Source organism: Erpetoichthys calabaricus, chromosome 10 (genome assembly GCF_900747795.2).
Source record: "Erpetoichthys calabaricus chromosome 10, fErpCal1.3, whole genome shotgun sequence".
NCBI classification, from domain to species: domain Eukaryota; kingdom Metazoa; phylum Chordata; class Cladistia; order Polypteriformes; family Polypteridae; genus Erpetoichthys; species Erpetoichthys calabaricus.
Genome location: NC_041403.2, coordinates 131,351,622 through 131,372,570, shown reverse-complemented (window position 1 = coordinate 131,372,570; position 20,949 = coordinate 131,351,622). Strand labels below are relative to the sequence as shown.

Below are 20,949 nucleotides of genomic sequence, written 5' to 3'. Positions count from 1 at the left end.
CTGTGGGACCTTATATAGACAGGTGTGTGCCTTTCCAAATCATGTCCAATCAACTGAATTTACCACAGGTGGACTCCAATTAAGCTGCAGAAACATCTCAAGGAAGATCAGACGAAACAGGATGCACCTGAGCTCAATTTCGAGCTTCATGGCAAAGGCTGTGAATACTTATGTACATGTGTTTTCTCAATTTTTTTATTTTTAATAAGTTTGCAAAAACCTCAAGTAAACTTTTTTCATGTTGTCATTATGAGGTGTTGTGTGTAGAATTCAGAGGAAAAAAATGAATTTAATCCATTTTGGAATAAGGCTGTAACATAACAAAATGTGGAAAAACTGATGCGCTGTGAATACTTTCCGGATGCACTGTATATGGTGGGGATGGTGCACTGCTGACCTCGACTCGGGACGTTGTGGGTCGGTGGGGGGAGTACGTCGAAGACCTCCTCAATCACACTAACATGCCTTCCAATGAGGAAGCAGAGCCTGGGGACTCAGAGGTGGGCTCCCCCATCTCTGGGACTGAGGTCACCGAGGTGGTCAAAAAACTCCTTGGTGGCAGGGCCCCGGGAGTGGATGAGATACGCCCGGAGTTCCTCAAGGCTCTGGATGTTGTAAGGCTGTCTTGGTTGACACATCTCTGCAACATCGCATGGACATCAGGGACAGTGCCTCTGGATTGGCAGACTGGGGTGGTGGTCCCCCTCTTTAAGAAAGGGGACCAGAGGGTGTGTTCCAACTACAGAGGGATCACACTCCTCAGCCTCCCTGGAAAAGTCTATTTGGGGGTTCTGGAGAGTAGGGTCCATCGGATAGTCGAGCCTTGGATTCAGGAGGAACAGTGTGGTTTTCATCCTGGTCGTGGAACAGTGCATCAGCTCTACACCCTTAGCAGAGTCCTGGTGCCTCATGTATAACACCGTGCGTAGAACTCACACTATAACATGGCGTAAGCACAAAAGCGGGAACGTGCGTACGCACAGAAAAATCCAGATGCAGGAATTTGTACGTATGCAAACTTCCACGTTCTTCCGCTACATAAATCCCGATCAGCGTGAAAAGTAACGCACATGCACGTGCCTTCTGTCCTGCCCCAACTCCTCCCAGAATTACGCCTCTTTGAATATGCAAATCAATACAAATAGCCTTCTGTAAAAAGACAATCGGAAAAGCACGGGGGAAAATATAATAATTTCAGCGAATACCAAGTGGAGGCAAGGAAAAACATACTATTTGTTGGTTTAAACAGTGGTATAATCAACAAAAGAAAGTTGATCGAGTGACAGTGTCGGAGAAACTCGAAAGCTCAAGTTCACAAAGTTGCACAGTGCCCGAAATAAAAAAAAGGTCACATATCAAAGTCGCCGTGAAAAGGCGAGTCGTAGCCCACCGTCTGAGTGTCATATGAAAGCTTATTAGGGTACAGACAAAAAAAAATAGTCACACAGTGGGAAAAAAGCATGAAATGTCAACTTTAATCTCGAAATTTCCACTTTAATCACGTAGTTTATTTTGCCATTAAAGTAGAACATCATAAACTTCATCTTAAAATCGTTTACTTTACTAGTTTCTCAAATCCCATTGTAACTAAAGTACACATTAAATGCTTTGTTCTGTATTTGATCTTCTATGTGCTCTGTGTGTGAATCACTACCTACTTCTTAAACGAGCTTTCTCTTTCTCCGACAGGACACATAATCCATTACATTCGTGATATTACAGCTCTCTGAATAATTAAAATACTGAGATGTATACGTGATATCTTTTTCATGATGATAGGAATGAAAGCATGTTATTAAACATGGGAACACGGTGGCGCAGTGTTTGTTCATGTCTCATGCAAAAGGCTTGCGGCGCCATGCGCGACCTTCGATGAAATAATTTATTGCAACAGTACTGTCTCTTTCAAACGTACTAACCTCCAATTCCTGTCCTTTCTTTTCTTTCTCCAAATACCCAACCACCACACAATCATCTCTGTAATAGACGTGAAGCCGTTTGTAAGTTTGAATGCCGATTCTTCAAAACTTTTAAGGAACATTCTCCTCCTAAACTAGATCCTTGCACTTGCACAGCCAGTATGTCATTTTACTTTAATGATGGAGTAATGCTCTTCAGCTTTAGCTGATATTCCTTTTTTATTTACATGAAAAAATATGAGGTAGAGTGTCTTTCTGATCATGAAATCAGCTTTTGTTATATGTTTACATCCATGTACTATGAAAACAAACCTAGCTATAGAATACACAAGTGTATATAAGCCATCTGTTGTGTTTAAGTATATTGAATAGAGGACAGATACATGAGACGAGATGTGAAGAAACCAAAGTAACATGTTGTGTTAGGAAATGCCACATCAGCAAGAGGTCACAATCCAAGTGATGAATGTACATTTAACCATTCTTGCTATACAGTGTTCTGTGATGCTATAAAGCCTTTGAATACGGTTAAAAAAAAAACCTGGAAGGAAAAACACCTTAATTCACGTTATCACAACAAACTCAGCGTTTGCTCTTCACTGCAATTAGAGCTGTTGGTCAGATAGCCAACTCCCAGTAAAATACAATGTCATCTTTGTCTTCTAATGAAGCTTCAGTGATTGTCAGCATTGGACTGCCAAAATTGTCTATGATGAGCTGAAAGAGAACAGACTGGTGGACAATCCACTGTGTGAGCAGAGAAGAAAAGGGACCACTTACAGTACAGTTGTGTGCCTCTTAAAGATTTGATTTATCATGAGAGTCAAGAGGTCCAGAGATTTCTGGCACCTTGTCTCCCATCATAACCCTTAACAGAGCTGAATTTTTGAATGGCACCAATCTGAAAAGAAGACACTGCAGCTATCTTTTCTGAGAGAACTCTGCCTTCGGAAGCAGTAATCAGCCTGATGGTGTGGAGTTGCGCCGCACAACTTGGCCTCACAAAGCAGGCCAGGCTAAGTGGCCACAGTCTTTTAGTAAAAGAGCTATATTTAAGACCACATGTAAAGAAGCCTAACAAAATTCATTATATTTGTAAAAGTATAAAAGTTTAAAATTCCATTAACAGTAGAATTACCAAAGCCTGCGAAAAAAATCACAGCCCACCTTAAATCCGTTCACACCTCTCTGTCAGCATCTTTTGTGTTGTAAATGTGTCCATCAGCACAAATAGCAAGCAGCCTGGTATCTCATCCCCCCACCCACTGCCACAGTTCAATTCACAAAGAAGGTTCTCAGTGCTCAGTGATTATCTTGGATTATCCTGGAGTTGTATAGGGTAAATAATACATAGTCATTTGGAATATATACATTTCATGTGTGTTCTGTGTCTACAACAATGTATGCAAACACATCGTTATAACAGAAATGTTTCTCATGTTTTAGTAATATTTGACAAAATGTAGACATGAAGTGTATAATATGAGAAGCCTGAAGTCCAAATATCAAATAAACACTTTCACAGAATTCCCATGGGCTCACCACCTATGGGAGGGGCCAAGGAGGTCGGGTGCAGTGTGAGTTGGGAAGTGGGCGAAGGCGGGGACCTTGGCGGTCTGATCCTCGGCTACAGAAGCTGGCTCTTGGGACGTGGAATGTCACCTCTCTGAAGGGGAAGAAGCCTGAGCTAGTGCGCGAGGTCGAGAGGTTCCAGCTAGATATAGTCGGACTCACCTCGACGCACAGCTTGGACTCTGGAACCAATCTCCTTGAGAGGGGCTGGACTCTGTACCACTCTGGAGTTGCCCCCGGTGAGAGACGCAGAGCAGGTGTGGGTATACTTATTGCCCCCCGACTTGGAGCCTGTTCATTGGGGTTTACCCCGGTGGACAAGAGGGTAGCCTCACTCCGCCTTCAGGTGGGGGGGGACGGATCCTAACTGTTGTTTGTGCATATGCATCGAACAGCAGTTCGGAGTACCCACCCTTTTTGGAGTCCCTGGAGGGGGTGCTAGAGGGCATACCTTCTGGGGACTCCCTCGTACTGCTGGGAGACCGCAGTGCTCACGTGGAAACATTGAAATATCTTCGTAGTACATGTTTAATTATTCTATCTGTCTATCCTTCCAGTGTCGCGTCAGCACCAGTATGAATACAGCGCGAGGCAGGAGCTATCCGTGAACTAGCTAGCGCTGCGGCACCGTGCCCTCACATGTTTAATTATTAACAATACAGATTATTTAAATAAAGTTAAAGTTTTATCTGTATGAGATAATCAACATGTTTTGCTGCATTTCATCTTAAAAATTATATTGTCATCATATGTAAATACGCGCTTTGTAAAGTGGCACAGGTTGTGCAGTATTATAACTGTAGTGCAAGTTTACAGTGAGGTAATTGTACTTATAAGTACAAACGGTTCTACAAGGAGCACTTGATGGACTGATTGAGTGCGTTTATAGTTCTTGGGATGAAACTTTTTCTAAACCGCGAAGTCCGTACAGGAAGTCTCTGAAACATTTTGCCATGGCTGAGGCAGCGTCTGCTTCATGCTATATACCGATAATTCTCTTTCCAATTAGCTGCTGCTGTGATTCCCCACTCAGATACAGTGATATAAATACTCCGAGTGGTGCAGTGAGAGTAATATGGAAAAAGATGATCTGCTGTGGCAACCCTTAACGGGAGCAGCTGAAAGAAGAAGATGCAGTAAGAGTAACAACGCTAAAGCAGTTATGGTATTTGGAATACTATGGCTATTCCTTGGACCATTATATTGCTGCAGGTTAATTACAATCAGATGCATTACACTAATAAACAATATGCAGTTAGTTTCAGTGTATTTATAAAGCCGCGTCAGGAATGTGGATCTAAGAAAGAAAGGGTGACCACACAGGGACATTAGCACTGCTTTGACGCTGGGTGCTGCCAGTCTGCAAAACCGAGCGGAGAAATTGTGTACGCCAAGGTTTGAGGTACCGTGGAAAAGTGCATGGCTTTGCGGCAAGTTTAGGTTTTATACATCACGATTTGAGCGTGGAAACGTTCGTACGCAACATTTCTGTGTGTACACACCGTTTTATACATGAGGCCCCTGGAGGGTGCATGGGAGTTTGCCCAACCAGTCTACATGTGTTTTGTGGACTTTGAAAAGGCATTCGACCGTGTCCCTCGGGGAATCCTGTGGGGGTTACTCTGAGAGTATGGGGTACCAGACCCCCTGATAAGGGCTGTTCGGTCCCTGTACGATCGGTGCCAGAGCTTGGTCCGCATTGCTGGCAGTAAGTTGAAACCGTTTCCAGTGAGAGTTGGACTCCGCCAGGGCTGCCCTTTGTCACCAATTCTGTTCATAACTTTTATGGACAGAATTTCTAGGCGCAGCCAGAGCGTTGAGGGGGTCCGGTTTGGTGGACTCAGGATTGGGTCACTGCTTTTTGCAGATGATGTTGTCCTGTTTGCTTCATCAGGCTGTGATCTTCAGCTCTCTCTGGATCGGTTCGCAGCTGAGTGTGAAGCAGCTGGGATGGGAATCAGCACCTCCAAATCCGAGACCATGGTCCTCAGCCGGAAAAGGGTGGAGTGCCCTCTCAGGGTTGGTAGCGAGATCCTGCCCCAAGTGGAGGAGTTCAAGTATCTCGGAACCTTGTTCACAAGTGAGGGAAGAATGGAGCGTGAGATCGACAGGTTGATCGGTGTGGCATCCGCAGTAATGCGGGCTCTGCATCGGTCTGTCGTGTCAATTTACCAGTCGATCTATGTTCCTACCCTCACCTGTGGTCATGAGCAATGGGTAGTGACCGAAAGAACGAGATTGCGAATACAAGCGGCTGAAATGAGTTTCCTCTGTAGGGTGTCTGGGCTTTCCCTTAAAGATAGGGTGAGAAGCTCAGTCATCCGGGAGGGCCTCAGAGTAGAGCCGCTGCTCCTCCGCATCGAAAGGAGTCAGATGAGGTGGCTTGGGCATCTGATCAGGATGCCTCCCTGGTGAGGTGTTCTGGGCACGTCTAACCGGGAGGAGGCCCAGGGGACCCAGGACACGCTGGAGGGACTGTGTCTCTTGGCTGGACTGGGAATGCCTTGGGATTCCCCCGGAAGAGCTAGAAGAAGTGGCCAGGGAGAGGGAAGTCTGGGCATCTCTGCTCAAGCTGCTGCCCCCGCGACCCGACCTCGGATAAGCGGAAGAGAATGGATGGATGGATGGCACTTTCACAGAAGGTACAAGTATAACCAAACAAGTGCACTTTTATCTATATATATATATATCTATATATGCGGTGTGCGAAAGGAGAGATGGGATCTGAGAGACTGTTTGTGTGTTTGTGGAGGGATGGAGAGTTAAGGCGGGTGTTGGAGTCACGTGATCATCTCCCCTCCCATTCACCTCATTTCATTCACTTCATTTCGCTCTGAGCTGAGCTCCGCAGCTGACACGGTCTTGCTGTTTTTTTTCCTTAGTGTTTAGTCGTTTCTCCTTTACTGATTTACTGTTTAATAGACGTGCTACTTACTGAATAGTATTTTTTCCTTTAGTGTTTCTACTTTGTGTTTCTTAGTGTTTAGTAGATGCGGTGTGCGAAAGGAGAGTTGGGATCCGAGAGACTGTCTTTGTGTGTTTGTGGAGGGATGGAGAGTTAAGGGGGGGTGGGGGAGTCACATGATCATCTCCCCTCCCATTCACCTCATTTCATTCACTAAATTTCGCTCCGAGCTGAGCTCTGCTGAGCTCCGCAGCTGACGCGGTCTTGCTGTTCTTGATTTGCTTTTCACATGGCCAACTATACGTTGCATGCTCAAGAGTAAGCTCAGCGCACAGCTTGGTCATATTACAACCGGAGGGGTGAACTAACAACATGGTATACAAAGATATCCTTAACAAATAATTATTGGTATATTTTCCCTCATTTTATTATTTTAAATTTTAAAGCAGTACTTCGCCGCTGCGAAGCGCGGGTATTTTGCTAGTTCAAGAATATAACCGAAGAAAAAGGAAGCAATTTACAGTAGGCTGTTGATACAACAGCTTGCGTGGTGCAATGGTTAGAACTGCTGACTCCCAATCAAGAGGTCGCAGGATTGATACCAGCTGCTTCACAAATTTACTGTTTTGAGTAGTGAGCTGCTCTTATTGTTAATATTATACAATAAAAAATACATTTGATTTGTGTCTAAATTTATCGTACTTGTTAGCGTTTTTTTTTCTTTCAGTTTTATTCTTTCACTCATGTTCACACTCCCAGATACATGCAACCCCATCCCAACCAAACTTATACCACCTCTTTATTTGAAAACAGTGTCCGATCTTGTGCATGAACGAGACTGGAACAGGGAAAACTGTGGACGTGGGCGTGAGTGATGTGTGTGACTAAGAATGATTTTGGATGTGAATTTTTATTTTTTTTGTTCAGTTTTATTCTTGAATGTTCAGCTGCCAAGACCTGTATAGTACATTTTGGAAAACATTGTTGCACTAATGCAACATTACATTCATTCGCATACCTTCATGCCATTGTAGTCAGTGACCATGTTTTTTTTTTTTTCCCCTGATCTTGCCCAGTCTCCACATTTTGGTGCATGGTGGTGTTTCTTTTGTACTCCAGGAGATGCAGAGGACAGAATAATACAGAGAGGTCAGTTCCACGCTATATACAATCATCAAATTCAAATGTTAACAGTTCCCACACACCCGAGGACTGTCCTTCCTACATTTACGACATGTGTACCTGTTGCAATGTACACACCTCTCTATGTTGTAGTTCCTATTAATACTGAAGGAGCACCTGACACTGAACCTTTTTTCCTGGGGGAAGCGGAGGTCTTGGAACAGAAGCTTTTAGACATTGCATCCTTTTTTCTTTTTTCATTTACATTTACATCATTTAGCAGACGCTCTTATCCAGAGCGACTTACAACAGTGCTTAGTAGTCTACGACTGTTCTTCAGTCTTTCCTTTCTACTTTTCCTACTTACTCCTTTTAAAACATTCTTGTACGGCACAGCGACATAGTTTTATTCACAGGTCACCAAGCTTTACCAGAAGGCCACTCGACGGGAAACATCACGCAAACTGCAAGACCACTTTTTCATTGCCTTTTCTTGTAAGAAGCGACGACGAAGTTCCTCTGCAAGGTGAGCCATGAACACTCTTCTTTTCATAGTAGAATATCGAACCCGCAACCTCTTGATTGGGAGTCGGTAGTTCTTACCATTGCGCCACGCAAGCTGTCATATCAACTGCCTACCATAACCTTATTTTTTTTTTCTTTGGTTATATTTGTGAATAAAATTGCACTTGTTTTGTTATACTTGTACATTTTGTGAAAGTGTTTATTTGATATTTGGACTTCAGGCTTCACACATTATACACCTCATGTCTATATTTTGTCAATTATTACTAAAACATGAAAAACGTTTCTGTTGTAACGATGTGTTTGCATAGATTGTTGTAGACACGAAACACAAATGAAATGTATGTATTCCAAATGACAATGTATTATTTACCCTATGCAGCTCCAGGTACTTCATTCCAAGATAAACACTGAGAACCTTCTTTGCAAATTGAACTGCAGCGGGGGATGGGATACCAGGCTGCTTGCTGTTTGTGCTGATCAATATATTTACAACACAAAAGATGCTGACGGACAGGTGCAAACGGAATAAAGTGGGACGGGATTATGAGTTTTTTCGTAGGCTTTGGTAATTCTAGTATTAAAGAAACTGCTTCCCTTGCAACAAAGTGTACCATTGAACTGGCAGTAAAGAATATATGACAAATAGGCATGAAGTGGTTCAACACCATTGATGGCATGGGCATTTAGATATATTTGGGCAGAAACTTATTCCATACCATCTGATACAGTCATGGAAGTCCATCATCTAATTTTCAGAACACATAAGATGGGCCATGAATAAACTTAGGAACATTTTTAGTGATTGAAAGCTTAATAAGTAAAATGGAAGAAAAAGTCCACTAAATGTCTACAAAGCTGAGTTATACTATAAAACAGATATAACTTTAAGCATCAGGAAAATCCACCAATGTGTACAAAGTATTTTAAATGATACAAATGTTGTTCTTCTCTTCCTAGGCTGTTTTCTCCTCTGTATTTTATTTTGCATCAGTCCCTCTTTATCAAGGATTTCTTATCATTGGGTAAGTAAACAAGTAATATTTTAGCAACTGGTTTTCATGGAAATTCTGTATGCCGTCAAAGGGGGAAAATATGCACAAAAATACAAAAAGACACAGGTGTCATTATTGCAGCTCTTTATGTTTTTAAGTTATTTTTGAAGCAATTTGCATTTATCTCCACACACAGTCTAGCTGCAGCTTTGCAAAGGTAATGCAAAGACAAAGAAATATTGAAAATGTCTGAAACTACAGGACAAAATTAATTTGTAATCTGAAACTATGCAGAAAAGTAAATTGTAACTAGTCCTTAGATGATTAAAGCGAGAATTAAATAATGCTTTGCCCAATAACAAAACAGTCAAAATTACCCTAGCCAACAGATGAACTTTTGGGACTCTCTTTCTTTTCTGTTAAATTAATATCTTTAGTATACATAATATATAAAATATCAAACGATCATTCAGGAAGTGGACCCCGGAGGCTGAGAATACTCTGAGACAATGTTTTGGAACTACAGACTGGGATATCCTGCAGGGATCACATAGTGAGAACATTGAGGAGGTTGTTGACTGCACTACTGACTACATCAACTTCTGTATGGACACTTTAGTTCCAGTAAGAACAGTATGCTGCTATGCTAACAACAAGCCATGGATTACAAGTGACATCAAGGGCCTTTTGAACCAGAAGAAAAGGGCCTTTAAAGACGGTGATCAGCATGAGCTCAAGCGCGTGCAGAAGGAACTCCGAGTCCAGCTCAGGGCGGCGAAGGAGCAGTACAGGAGAAAGCTGGAGCAGAAGTTGCAGAACAACAGCATGAAGGAAGTGTGGGATGGGATGAAGATCATCACTGGCTGCAGCTCGAAGCAGGGTGCCACCATCAAGAGAGACGTGAAGAGAGCAAACGAAATGAACATCTTCTTTAACAGGTTTGACCACCCTAACCCACTCTCACCTCGGATTACTGCACTCTCTACACATCCTTCTGCTGATACCAACATAGGAGAGACATCCCCACCCACAATTACAGCAGCGCAAGTGAGCAGAGAGCTGAGGAAACTTCGTGCCAGCAAAGCAGCAGGTCCAGATGGAGTATCGCCACGACTGCTGAAGGTCTGTGCATCAGAGCTGGGGGGTCCTCTACAGCGCATCTTCAACCTGAGCCTGGAACAGGGGAAAGTCCCGAGGCTTTGGAAAACATCTTGCATCACCCCAGTCCCAAAGGTATCACATCCTGGTGAGCTGAATGACTTCCGGCCTGTCGCTCTAACATCACATGTGATGAAGACCATGGAGCGGCTGCTGCTTCACCACCTGAGGCCACAGGTCCAACACGCCCTCGACCCTCTGCAGTTCGCATACCAGGAGAAGGTGGGAGCGGAAGATGCCATCATCTATATGCTACATCAATCCCTCTCCCACTTGGACAGAGGCAGTGGTGCTGTAAGAATTATGTTTCTAGACTTCTCTAGCGCCTTCAACACTATCCAACCTCTGCTCCTTAGGGACAAGCTGACAGAGATGGGAGTAGAGTCATACCTGGTGGCATGGATCGTGGACTATCTTACAAACAGACCTCAGTATGTGCGTCTCGGGAATTGCAGATCTGACATTGTGGTCAGCAACACAGGAGCGCCGCAGGGGACTGTACTTTCTCCAGTCCTATTCAGCCTATATACATCGGACTTCCAATATAACTCGGAGTCCTGCCACGTGCAAAAGTTTGCTGACGACACTGCTATCGTGGGCTGCATCAGGAGTGGGCAGGAGGAGGAGTATAGAAACCTCATCAAGGACTTTGTTAAATGGTGCGACTTAAACCACCTACACCTGAACACCAGCAAAACCAAGGAACTGGTGGTGGATTTTAGGAGACCCAGGCCCCTCATGGACCCCGTGATCATCAGAGGTGACTGTGTGCAGAGGGTGCAGACCTATAAATACCTAGGAGTGCAGCTGGACGATAAATTAGACTGGACTGCCAATACTGATTCTCTGTGCAAGAAAGGACAGAGCCGCCTGTACTTCCTTAGAAGACTGGCATCCTTCAACATCTGCAGTAAGATGCTGCAGATGTTCTATCAGATGGTTGTGGCGAGTGCCCTCTTCTACGCAGTGGTGTGCTGGGGAGGCAGCATTAAGAAGAAGGATGCCTCACGCCTGGACAAACTGGTGAGGAAGGCAGGCTCTATTGTTGGCATAGAGCTGGACGGTCTGACATCCGTAGCAGAGCAACGGGCACTCAGCAAGCTCCTATCAATTATGGAGAATCCACTACATCCATTAAACAGTGTCATCTCCAGACAGAGGAGCAGTTTCAGTGACAGACTGCTGTCACTGTCCTGCTCCACTGACAGACTGAGAAGATCATTCCTCCCCCAAACTATGCGACTCTTCAATTCCACCAGAGGGGGTAAACGTTGAACATTATTCAAGTTATTGTTTGTTTTTTTATCTGCATTTTTTATTACTCTTTAATTTAATATTTTTGCTGCTGGAATATGTGAATTTCCCCCTGGGATTAATAAAGTATCTATCTATCTATCTATCTATCTATCTATCTATCTATCTATCTATCTATCTATCTATCTATCTATCTATCTATCTATATTGTACATGACACAATTCCAATACAACACATTTAATAATGGAATAGACAAAAAAACTGGAGTTAATTACTGCTGCCTCGCAGTTCCCTGCCTGGTGTTTGCACATTTACCTGGTGCGTTTCCACAGTGTGCTCCAGTTTTCTTCCAAAGAAATGAAGGCTTGCTAAAATGACACTAGTGTGAGTGCTTTACAATAGAAATAGCCCCAAATAATCCAAGGTGATCCTTAAAAGTTATAAAAGTGATCAAGCTTTTTCATTGAAATGCCCCTACCATTTATTCTCGTGTTTTGCTTGCTGTTCCAGTTTTTATTTCTCCACATATCGACCAAATCCATTCCCCCTCACTATCCTGAGGATGTGGTTCAACTCCATTATTCCAGTCTAATGTAATTTTAGTTGTACAGTAAAATCACCTCCTAATATCTGACTCTCATTGGAGCTGCAATGTTCTAAAATGGTTATATTTGTTTGAAAAAAGTCTATTCTGTGTTTTTCATCATTAGGTGAATATATATTATTAAAAGTGAATCATTTTCCTGGGATTTGAGCCCACACCCTGTGTAATCTCCCTACTTCTATGTTGTCAGCCCTACTTATGTAATTTTGTATGAAAGTGAACTCTACGTTTTTCTGTTTCAGAAATTCAAGAAGAGCTAGTCTCTTGCCAACATTTCTGCCCCATTGATATTTAAACTACTTATATTGCTCTTTGCCATACCTACAGTATGTGGGGGGAAATTCTTTGTGCTTCTATTCTTTTTATCGTTCTGAGCTTAATATCATAGATGTAGAGATTTTTTTTCAGACCAGACTGAGGGCACACACACAAAAAAAAAAATCTGGAAAGAATTCTGACACATCCTGTTTCCCTGCAGACTCCATTAAAAATGTTCTTATGCTTTGAGCACTATAAACTCTCCTGTTTTATAATTCCCGAATGTCAAACATGGTAGAGTGAAATTAGAACAATCTAGACAAGAACAGGCCATTCAGCCCAACAAAGCTCACCACACCTATCCACTTAATTCTTCTAAAATAAAGTCCTACTGTCTACAACACTACTTGGTAGCTTATTCCATGTCTCTATGGTTCTCTGTATAAAGAAAAACTTACTACTGTTTCTACAAAATTTACCCTTAACAAGTTTCCAACTGTGTCCCTGTATTCTTGATGAACTCATTTTAAAATAACAATTAGTACGATCCATTATACTAATTTCCATCATAATTTTAAATACTTCAGTCATGTCTCCTCTCCCTTAATAAGTTTCCAACTGTGTCCCTGTATTCTTGATGAACTCATTTTAAAATAACAATTAGTACGATCCACTGTACTAATTCCCATCATAATTTTAAATACTTCAGCCATGTCTCCTCTTAATTATCTTTGGCTTAAACTGAAAAGACTTGGGTGTTTTAACTCTTTCCTCATAATGTATCCCCTATAGCCCTGGAATCAGCCTAGTCATTCTTTTGTGAAGTTTTTCTAGCACTTCTGTGTCATTTTTGTAATCTGGTGACCACAATTGCACACAGTACTCAAGATGAGGTATCACCAATGCATTATGAAGCTTGAGCATAACCTCATTGTACTTGTACTCTACACATCGTGCCATATAACCTAACATTATGTTTGCCTTCTTAATGGCTTCTGAACACAGTTGGGAAGTTGATAGCATAGAGTCCACTACAACTTCTAAATCCTTCTGAATAAGGTGTACTTTGGATTTTCAGGCCTCCCATTGTGTTTTCAAGCCTTACATTTTTACTTCCTACAGATAATACTTTACATTTCCTTACATTAAATTTTATCTGCCACAAATCTGATCAAGTCTTTGTGCTGTTCATGTCCCTCTGTAACATTCAGGATTTTAGATTATATGCCAATCCATCTAGCTTGGTATCATCTGCAGACTTAACCAGTGTGTTACTTATATTCCTATCCACATTATTTATATATATATTAAAAACAACAGCGGCCCTAGCATTGACCCCTGAGGGACACCACTCTTAACATCGGCCAATTCTGATGAGGTTCCTCACTCCATAACCCTATGCTTCCTGTGTCTGATCCAATTCTGCACCCATCTACGCACCACACCCTGAACTTCCACTTCTTTTAGTTTGATGCCCAGCCTCTCATGTGGCACCTTATCAAATGCTTTCTGAAAGTTCAGATAAATAATATCATATGCTCCAGTTTGATCATACCCTTTTGTTGCTTCCTCGTAGAATTCCAGCATGTTGGTAAAACATGACCTTCCTGTTCTGAACCAGTGCTGACTGTTCAGTAAAACTCCTGTTCTTGCCATGTATTACTCAATCTTATCCTTAATAATTCCTTCCATTAATTTACTTGTGATGTACATTAAGTTTACTGGCCTATAATTACTTGGATCAGCCAGCTCACCCTTTTTAAGTAATGGGATCATATTTGCTATTTTTCAGATTATGATGTAACATAGATTTTATTAATGTGTTCATTATTTTATTTAAAATACATTTTAAACTAATGTGAACTGTTCTGCTTATCACAGGTACTCCACCATCTACACTATGTTTCCTGTTTTTTCTCTGGTGTTAGATAAGGATGTGAAATCAGAAGTGGCAATGCTATATCCTGAGCTCTACAAGGATCTGTTGAAGGTATGGCAGCAACCAGGGCTCCATTCAATGTGTCCTCTCAGCATTCTGTTGCTGATGTACATTTTTCTGTTTTATTAACTCCATCCTGGAATGTTAAGGCATGCCACGTTCCAGAAAATACTGCCCACAAACATAATAACTTTTGCTGTGTAAAGTCTGAAGGTATCCCAATCAGGCAGTCATTAGCTAGACTAATGGCACAGTGCTGCACTGTGTGTGTTTGAACTGCCCATAAGCCATTGCAAATGTGATGTGTTGCATCAGCTTCAATCCATTGTGGTTACCGTGTTATTTTCAAATTGTCTTTACTTTTTCATTTAACCTTGTACAAGCAGCTTAACATAACAACATAATGGACATGGCTTTCAGATCCAGTTTCCATGTATTTTTTGCATAAACAGTGGGATTAGGATGGTTATGTCAAATATGGCAAAAAAAAAACAAAACTGAATCAAATGAAAACTGCCCAAAAAGAGCTCATTGAATGTTAGATGGAGATAGTCCAAGTACTAGAAAACCATGTATGAAATATACTTCATTAGTTGAAAGCCTTTTACCAAAAACATTGTTTGGTAATTAGATGCATTGCATCCACAAGGATAAAGAGAGATGTTTTAGAAGCCCAGACTTTTGAATAGATGATATTTGTAGAGGGTATAATGAACACTTAAAGTACCAACCAGCCAATAAAAATTCCTTGCCTAAAATATTTACTCCTTAATGTAAGGATCTATTGAAAACATACATGAAGTAGAAGCAACAGTACTGGTCTGAACTATAATATTATAGGAATTACTGAATCCTAGATCAAGATGATAGTGAAATCTTCAATATCTTTGACAATAAATCCCTCATTAAAGACAAACAAGAAGGTAAAGTAAAAGTGGTACAATGTAAAAAGTAGTGTTCAGGCTCAAAAAATAGAAATAGAAGAAAGATACATGTATAAAATCAATGTGAGTTAAGATTTGCATTGAAGAGGTCTAGAGGTTTAGTGCTTGGAGTTTGCTAACAGACCACTCAATCTTGATATTTCATACAATGCCATGTTGTTTAATCAAATGACAAATGTGTGATAAAGAAGGTGTAGGGAAAATGGGGTGTCGTAAACATGACAAAAAGAGCCATAAGAAGTTTTGGGCAGCCTCCCGTGTATTATTCCTGGCTGCAAAATGGATATTAATAATGTACAGACTGGAGTCCACAACAGAACTGACTCAATAGCACAAAGATGGCGGCTTTAAAGGAGAGAGGAAGAAGTGATGTAATCAGTGGGGCTGGAACAGGTAGTGGTGTCATTGAGGCTGGAAGTGACATCATCGGTGGCCCCAGAACCGGAAGTGACATCATTTGGGCCAGACAGGATTTCCCATAACTGGTCTGCAGAGAAGTGAGAAAAAGAGTTAGTGCACTCTGCCACCTCCTGGTCTGGCATGGAATTGCTCTCATTCAGGCCCTTTAGGTGCTTCCCATACACTTGTGTGTGACAGGGGGCTTTCAACTGTACAAATATTGCTCTTGGAAGCCATAGTCTCCTTAGCTAACTTGTCTCAAGTGTGCTTTAACACCTCTCTAGATCTCATCTTTTCTAACAATAAAAACAGAATGAAAAGGACAGAAATTATATATCCTTTGGGCAACCATGATGTCAAAATGATTAAATTTGAAATTAACTATGAAAACAAATAAATGCATACCAGAACAATGACTTCACATAAAACAGATTTGTTGAAATGAGGAATCACCTAGAAAACCCAGAAGGGTAAAATAAATACTTGGTAGCTATAAATTATAGATGGTGTCATTTTAGAGAGACACTGATTCAGGACTAAAATTATTATAAAACTATTCCAAAAGAAAAATGAAAAAACTAAGGAAATTACCTAAATGGATAAAAAAATATATTATTCAAAATATGAGACTAAACATATCACTCTTCAAGAAAAAACTAAGACCTAAATGAATACTGGGAAACTGCAGTAATGATTCAAAAGAGCTTTCAGCAGATTAAAGAAATACTGAAAAAAAGAATTACTAGTCAAGTTAAACCAAACAGCACACAGTTCTTTCCAGTACTTGTTCAGCATTATAAATAAGTAAATAAATACATAAATAAAAGAAAATATGAGAATCTTCATCTTATGTTTTATGTGATGACACAAAATTAATTCTGTCTGTGCTTTGTGTAATACCATGCAGTGAAGCATGGAGATAGCATTATTGTGTTAACACCAGAATTACCAAAACTTACAAAAAAAACCTGTAAATCCGACCCGCCTTAAATCTGCTTGCACGTCTCCATTCAGCGCCTTTTGTCTTGTAAATGTGTCGATAAGCCCAAGGAGCAAGCAGCCTGCTATCCCATTCTCCTACCGCCACAGAAACTGCAAAAACCTCTCCCAGCTCATGCCTTGTTTATCAGGGAGTCAGGTACCTAGAGATGTATTGTTGAACACATATCTAAAAGACAAACTTTTTTTCATGTTTTAGTACTAACGATAAAATTTTGACATGAATTGTATAGTGTGTGAAGACTGAAGCCCAAATATCAAATAAGCACTTTCACAAAAGGTACAAATATAACAGAACAAGTGCGCTTTTATTCAAGACTATAACTGGAGAAAAAGAAATCACGTTAGTGTACGTCCTTGTAGCAACTGCTTTGGTAGTGCAGCGGTTACAGCTGCTGACTCCTATTCAAAAGATCAATGGTTCGAGTCTTCACGTGTCACAGAAAAAACATTTTGAGTAGTGAGCTGCTCTTATTGTTAGTATTATACAATAAAAACATACACTTGATTTGAGTCTGTAACAGCTGATGTAAATGTTTGGTACTTGTAAAGGTTAGCATTTTTTTATTCAGTTTTATTCTCTCAGTCGTGTTCACGCTCGCCCCGATCTGACACTGCTGTTTTCAAATAAAAACGAGCTATAACAGCGGTGAACTCAGATTGCAGAAAGAGAACAGAAGCCCTCCCCGCAAGAAACGTCCACTCACATATAAGAACAACGCAGCTGCACCAGGCGTAAAGGCGAAAGATGGCACAGTTTCAATGCAGGACGAGGTCTGGTGTCATCCTGCCAATCAGTCTGCCCCACACCTGTCCTTCAACTAATAAGCATGGCTTACAGAGCTCGCCAACGTATCATGCAAACTCCTGTTTGTGATTATGTTTTGTGATGGTATTTACTTACGAAACATTTATATGTTACCTATATAAAAGCCAGATCGAATGTTATTTACCTTGATTTATTTACTTGTCTTCCTACTGCGCAAAGTCACAAGTAGACTGCAGAGCTTCGTCTGTTTGCTTCCTCCACAAACTGGAGACCGTTTATCAAAATTGTCAGAAAAATAGTCTGGCACAGTTTGAGGAAATAATTCACTCTACTAAAAAATAAGCTGTGGCGAATTTAAATCTTTTATCATCCCTGTATCTTGCAAGGAGTTTGAGCTCCTTGGAAGGGCCAACGTTCAATGACAGGAACGGCACTGTGTGTTTGTTTTGCTTACCATGCTGTCTCAAAACCACAATGGTACCAAAATAACCACCACCACAAGAATAGCAAGAACAAGTCACAACACAAAAACATTTTTTTATACTTAGCTTGTATTTCTGAGTACAAGGTCCAACGTTGCCAGGTGAAACAAATTTAGATAATGATAGAGTGAATGTCCCTGTAGCAGACAGAGTGCTCAGAAGGTTCAGGCAGTGCAGCATGTTCAAGGTCCATTGGTGGTGTGGTCCTCAAAATGCCATGCTGTGGTAAGAATTTTTATAACTTTAGGAAAATCTTGTTTTGGTGTAATAAACTCATCTGTGCTAAACAGAGAGCTTTACTAGCCCATTTCTAGAAAGTTCAGAAAAACAACGAATTTCATTGATTTTTCTCCTGGCAAAGTTTAAGGAATACTTTCTGACAGAAACACAATAATGGAAAAAAATGAAAGCATTGCTTTACCATCAAGAAGCAGTGATGCATGAATGTGTGAACGATCTCTGCATGTGATTCCAGTCCAACACAGGGCCCACAGAGGCTTCTATGCTTGTTTACCCACTGCCAAACTCACTTTTTTATTTAGGAGACTTTAGTCATAGCTCATCTTAGTGGCTGAACACAGTCCAATGTAACATTGCTTTATCTTGATCATTTACCTTTCTTACTGTATAATCAGCAGGTTTGACATCCTACTGTACGAAAAGTACTGTATATAATAAATCTTGAATCTAATAAAGTTGAAGAGGCCTATTTAACAGAATCTAGCCTCTAAGTGAAAAATTGGTTAATGATGGCCTCCTTGGGAGAATCTTAATTTTGTCCAGTTATTTATTGTTTTTCTTTTTTTCCCATTCTCAGGGTCGCCCTCTTTCTTTTAAGACATTTCTAATTTGGGTTCTGATAAGTATCTATCAAGGTAGGTGTGTACTGATTATAATTTGTTCAAATATCTTCTATGATATATTATGTTCCATGATTTTTATCACAAACTTAACATTTACTTAAGATATTAGTCACTGTAGACTTAATTGGTTAAGACTATGTAGAATTGGCAAATAACATTCATTTTGCACTACATTAAGTAGTTCACATATAATACAGTATCTGTAGCTGTAATTTGGTACACATAGTAAATTTATATTACAATTATTTTTTACCATACTCTGGCACCTTTCAAGCAAAGATGTCATGAGAACAGCCTTAACAGTCTATGTGGAGCTCAACATCGTCAGAGCTGTATATACAGGTAAATTGCTGCAGCAACTCCAAATAACCAGTATTTCATATATCAGCTTTATACAGCATATTAGAGTGATGTAGCTTCACAGTACTCTTAGTAACTGAAATCGTAAATTAGAAAATAAAAATACAGTTCTCTCCATGGAGAGGGCACAACATAGCATAAATCAAGTTTATTGTCCTGCATTGTATACAGCAGGATCAGAAATTACGTTCATTATGGTTTCATGGCAGTAACCTCAACAGTTTTAGAGGACTTTGGGTCTAATATGCATCGATCATTACCACTAGAATTACCAGAGTTTACGAAAAAACTCGTATATCCGGCCCACCTTAAATCGCTTCTTAAATCCGTTCACACCTCTCCGCCAGCATCCTTTGTCCTCTAAATGTGCTGATAAAAGACACGCTGCCAGCAGCCGGCTATTCCATCCCCCCACCGACTTAGAACGTGAGCGAACTTTTCCCAGCTCATGCCTTGATTGTTTACCTGGGAGTGAAGTGGAGTTTTACAGTGGAAATGATAGATCGTTATTTGGAAGACACGCATGAAATGCGTGTTCCGTTTCTAAAGTAATCTGTGTAAACACATTGTTAAAACAGAAACTTTTTCATATTTTAGTAATAAATGTTACAAAATGTAGTAGGCATAAACTATAGAATATGTAAAGCCCGAGTTCCAAAGATCAAATAAACACTTTCACAAAAGCTTCAAGAGTGATTCAACAGCTTCTGTGGTGTAGTGTGCTAAGATTTGCCTCTTAGCGCAGAGCAGCTTTTCCTTGCCTCACAGACCTGAGTTCGATTCCCCGCTGGGGATGAAGTGTTGCTTTTTTTTCTTTTCTTTTAAACCTCAAACAGACATAAAATTTATACATTGGTATGCACTGTCAGTTACTGAGATCGTTATATTTTCATGTGGGATGCTCCTTTTAAAATATTTTTTTTAACAATTGAGACTGCAATTAACAGGAACAACTGTCCTTATAACTTATTTTTAAGATCCATAACACACAGACAGACAGAGCACTACGTAATAGAGAGACAGACAGGCAGAGAAGTCACTAGATATATAAATAAACAGGGAAGCCACGTGTACTGAAAGAAAAAAAGATCAACATGTGCGTTGTCCCTGCTGCACTGAATGAGCTCAGGCTCTCTAACATCACCCCTCCCCCGATCTTACTTAGAGAGTCAGATAGTCTACCCGTCATCTCACTTTAGCTGGAAGAATTGTCAAGATGAATATCCTTCCTAAGATTCTTTTTCTATTTCAAAGCATTCCAATATACATCAACAAATCATTTTTTAAGAAGTTAGATTCAATCATAACCTCATTTATTTGAAATTCAAAACATCCACGCATCCAAAGGGTGACCCTACAAAGACCTAAGGCAGAAGTTGGCATGGCTCTTCCTAACTTTCAGTTTTATTAATGGGGGGGGCAAATATACAAGCTATGAAAAACCTGGACATTGACACAAATGGATGAACATACACAGGCCTGGTCCGCAATAGAAATAAAATCCTGCAGCACTTCTTTATATTCCTTGCTGCGTGCCCCAGTAAATACAAGTTATCACCAATATACTAATAACCCAATTGTGCTTCATTCACTCAGAATATGGAACCGATGCAGGAAGTACCTTAAGATAAAGAAGCTTTTACCTGTGGCACCTTTGCACAATAACCACCTTTTTTCTCCCTCTCAAACGTACACAGCTTTTAATGTCTGGAAAAAATTCGGGATTAAATCACTTAGAGATCTGTACATAGACAATGTCTTCGCATCCTATGAACCATTACACTCCAAATTGAACCGTTCAGCAACACATTTCTTAAACTACATCTAAATTAGAAACGTTAAACAAAACCTGCCCAACTTTCCTCACATCCCACCCTTTCT

The 20,949-nt window shown here is 40.6% G+C and overlaps 1 protein-coding gene across 2 annotated transcripts in view; it reads left to right on the top strand.

Moving 5' to 3' along the window:
- Nucleotides 1-20,949, top strand: part of LOC114658438 (probable phospholipid-transporting ATPase IIA) — a 351,266-nt gene that overhangs the window by 291,848 nt on the left and 38,469 nt on the right. The window contains exons 24-26 of one of the 2 annotated variants that reach the window (XM_051932991.1): nt 9,004-9,068; nt 14,195-14,303; nt 18,663-18,720. In XM_051932991.1, coding sequence (XP_051788951.1) covers nt 9,004-9,068; nt 14,195-14,303; nt 18,663-18,720 — 232 coding nt within the window. The remainder of the gene's footprint in view (nt 1-9,003; nt 9,069-14,194; nt 14,304-18,662; nt 18,721-20,949) is intronic. The other variant, XM_051932992.1, reaches the window with a different exon arrangement.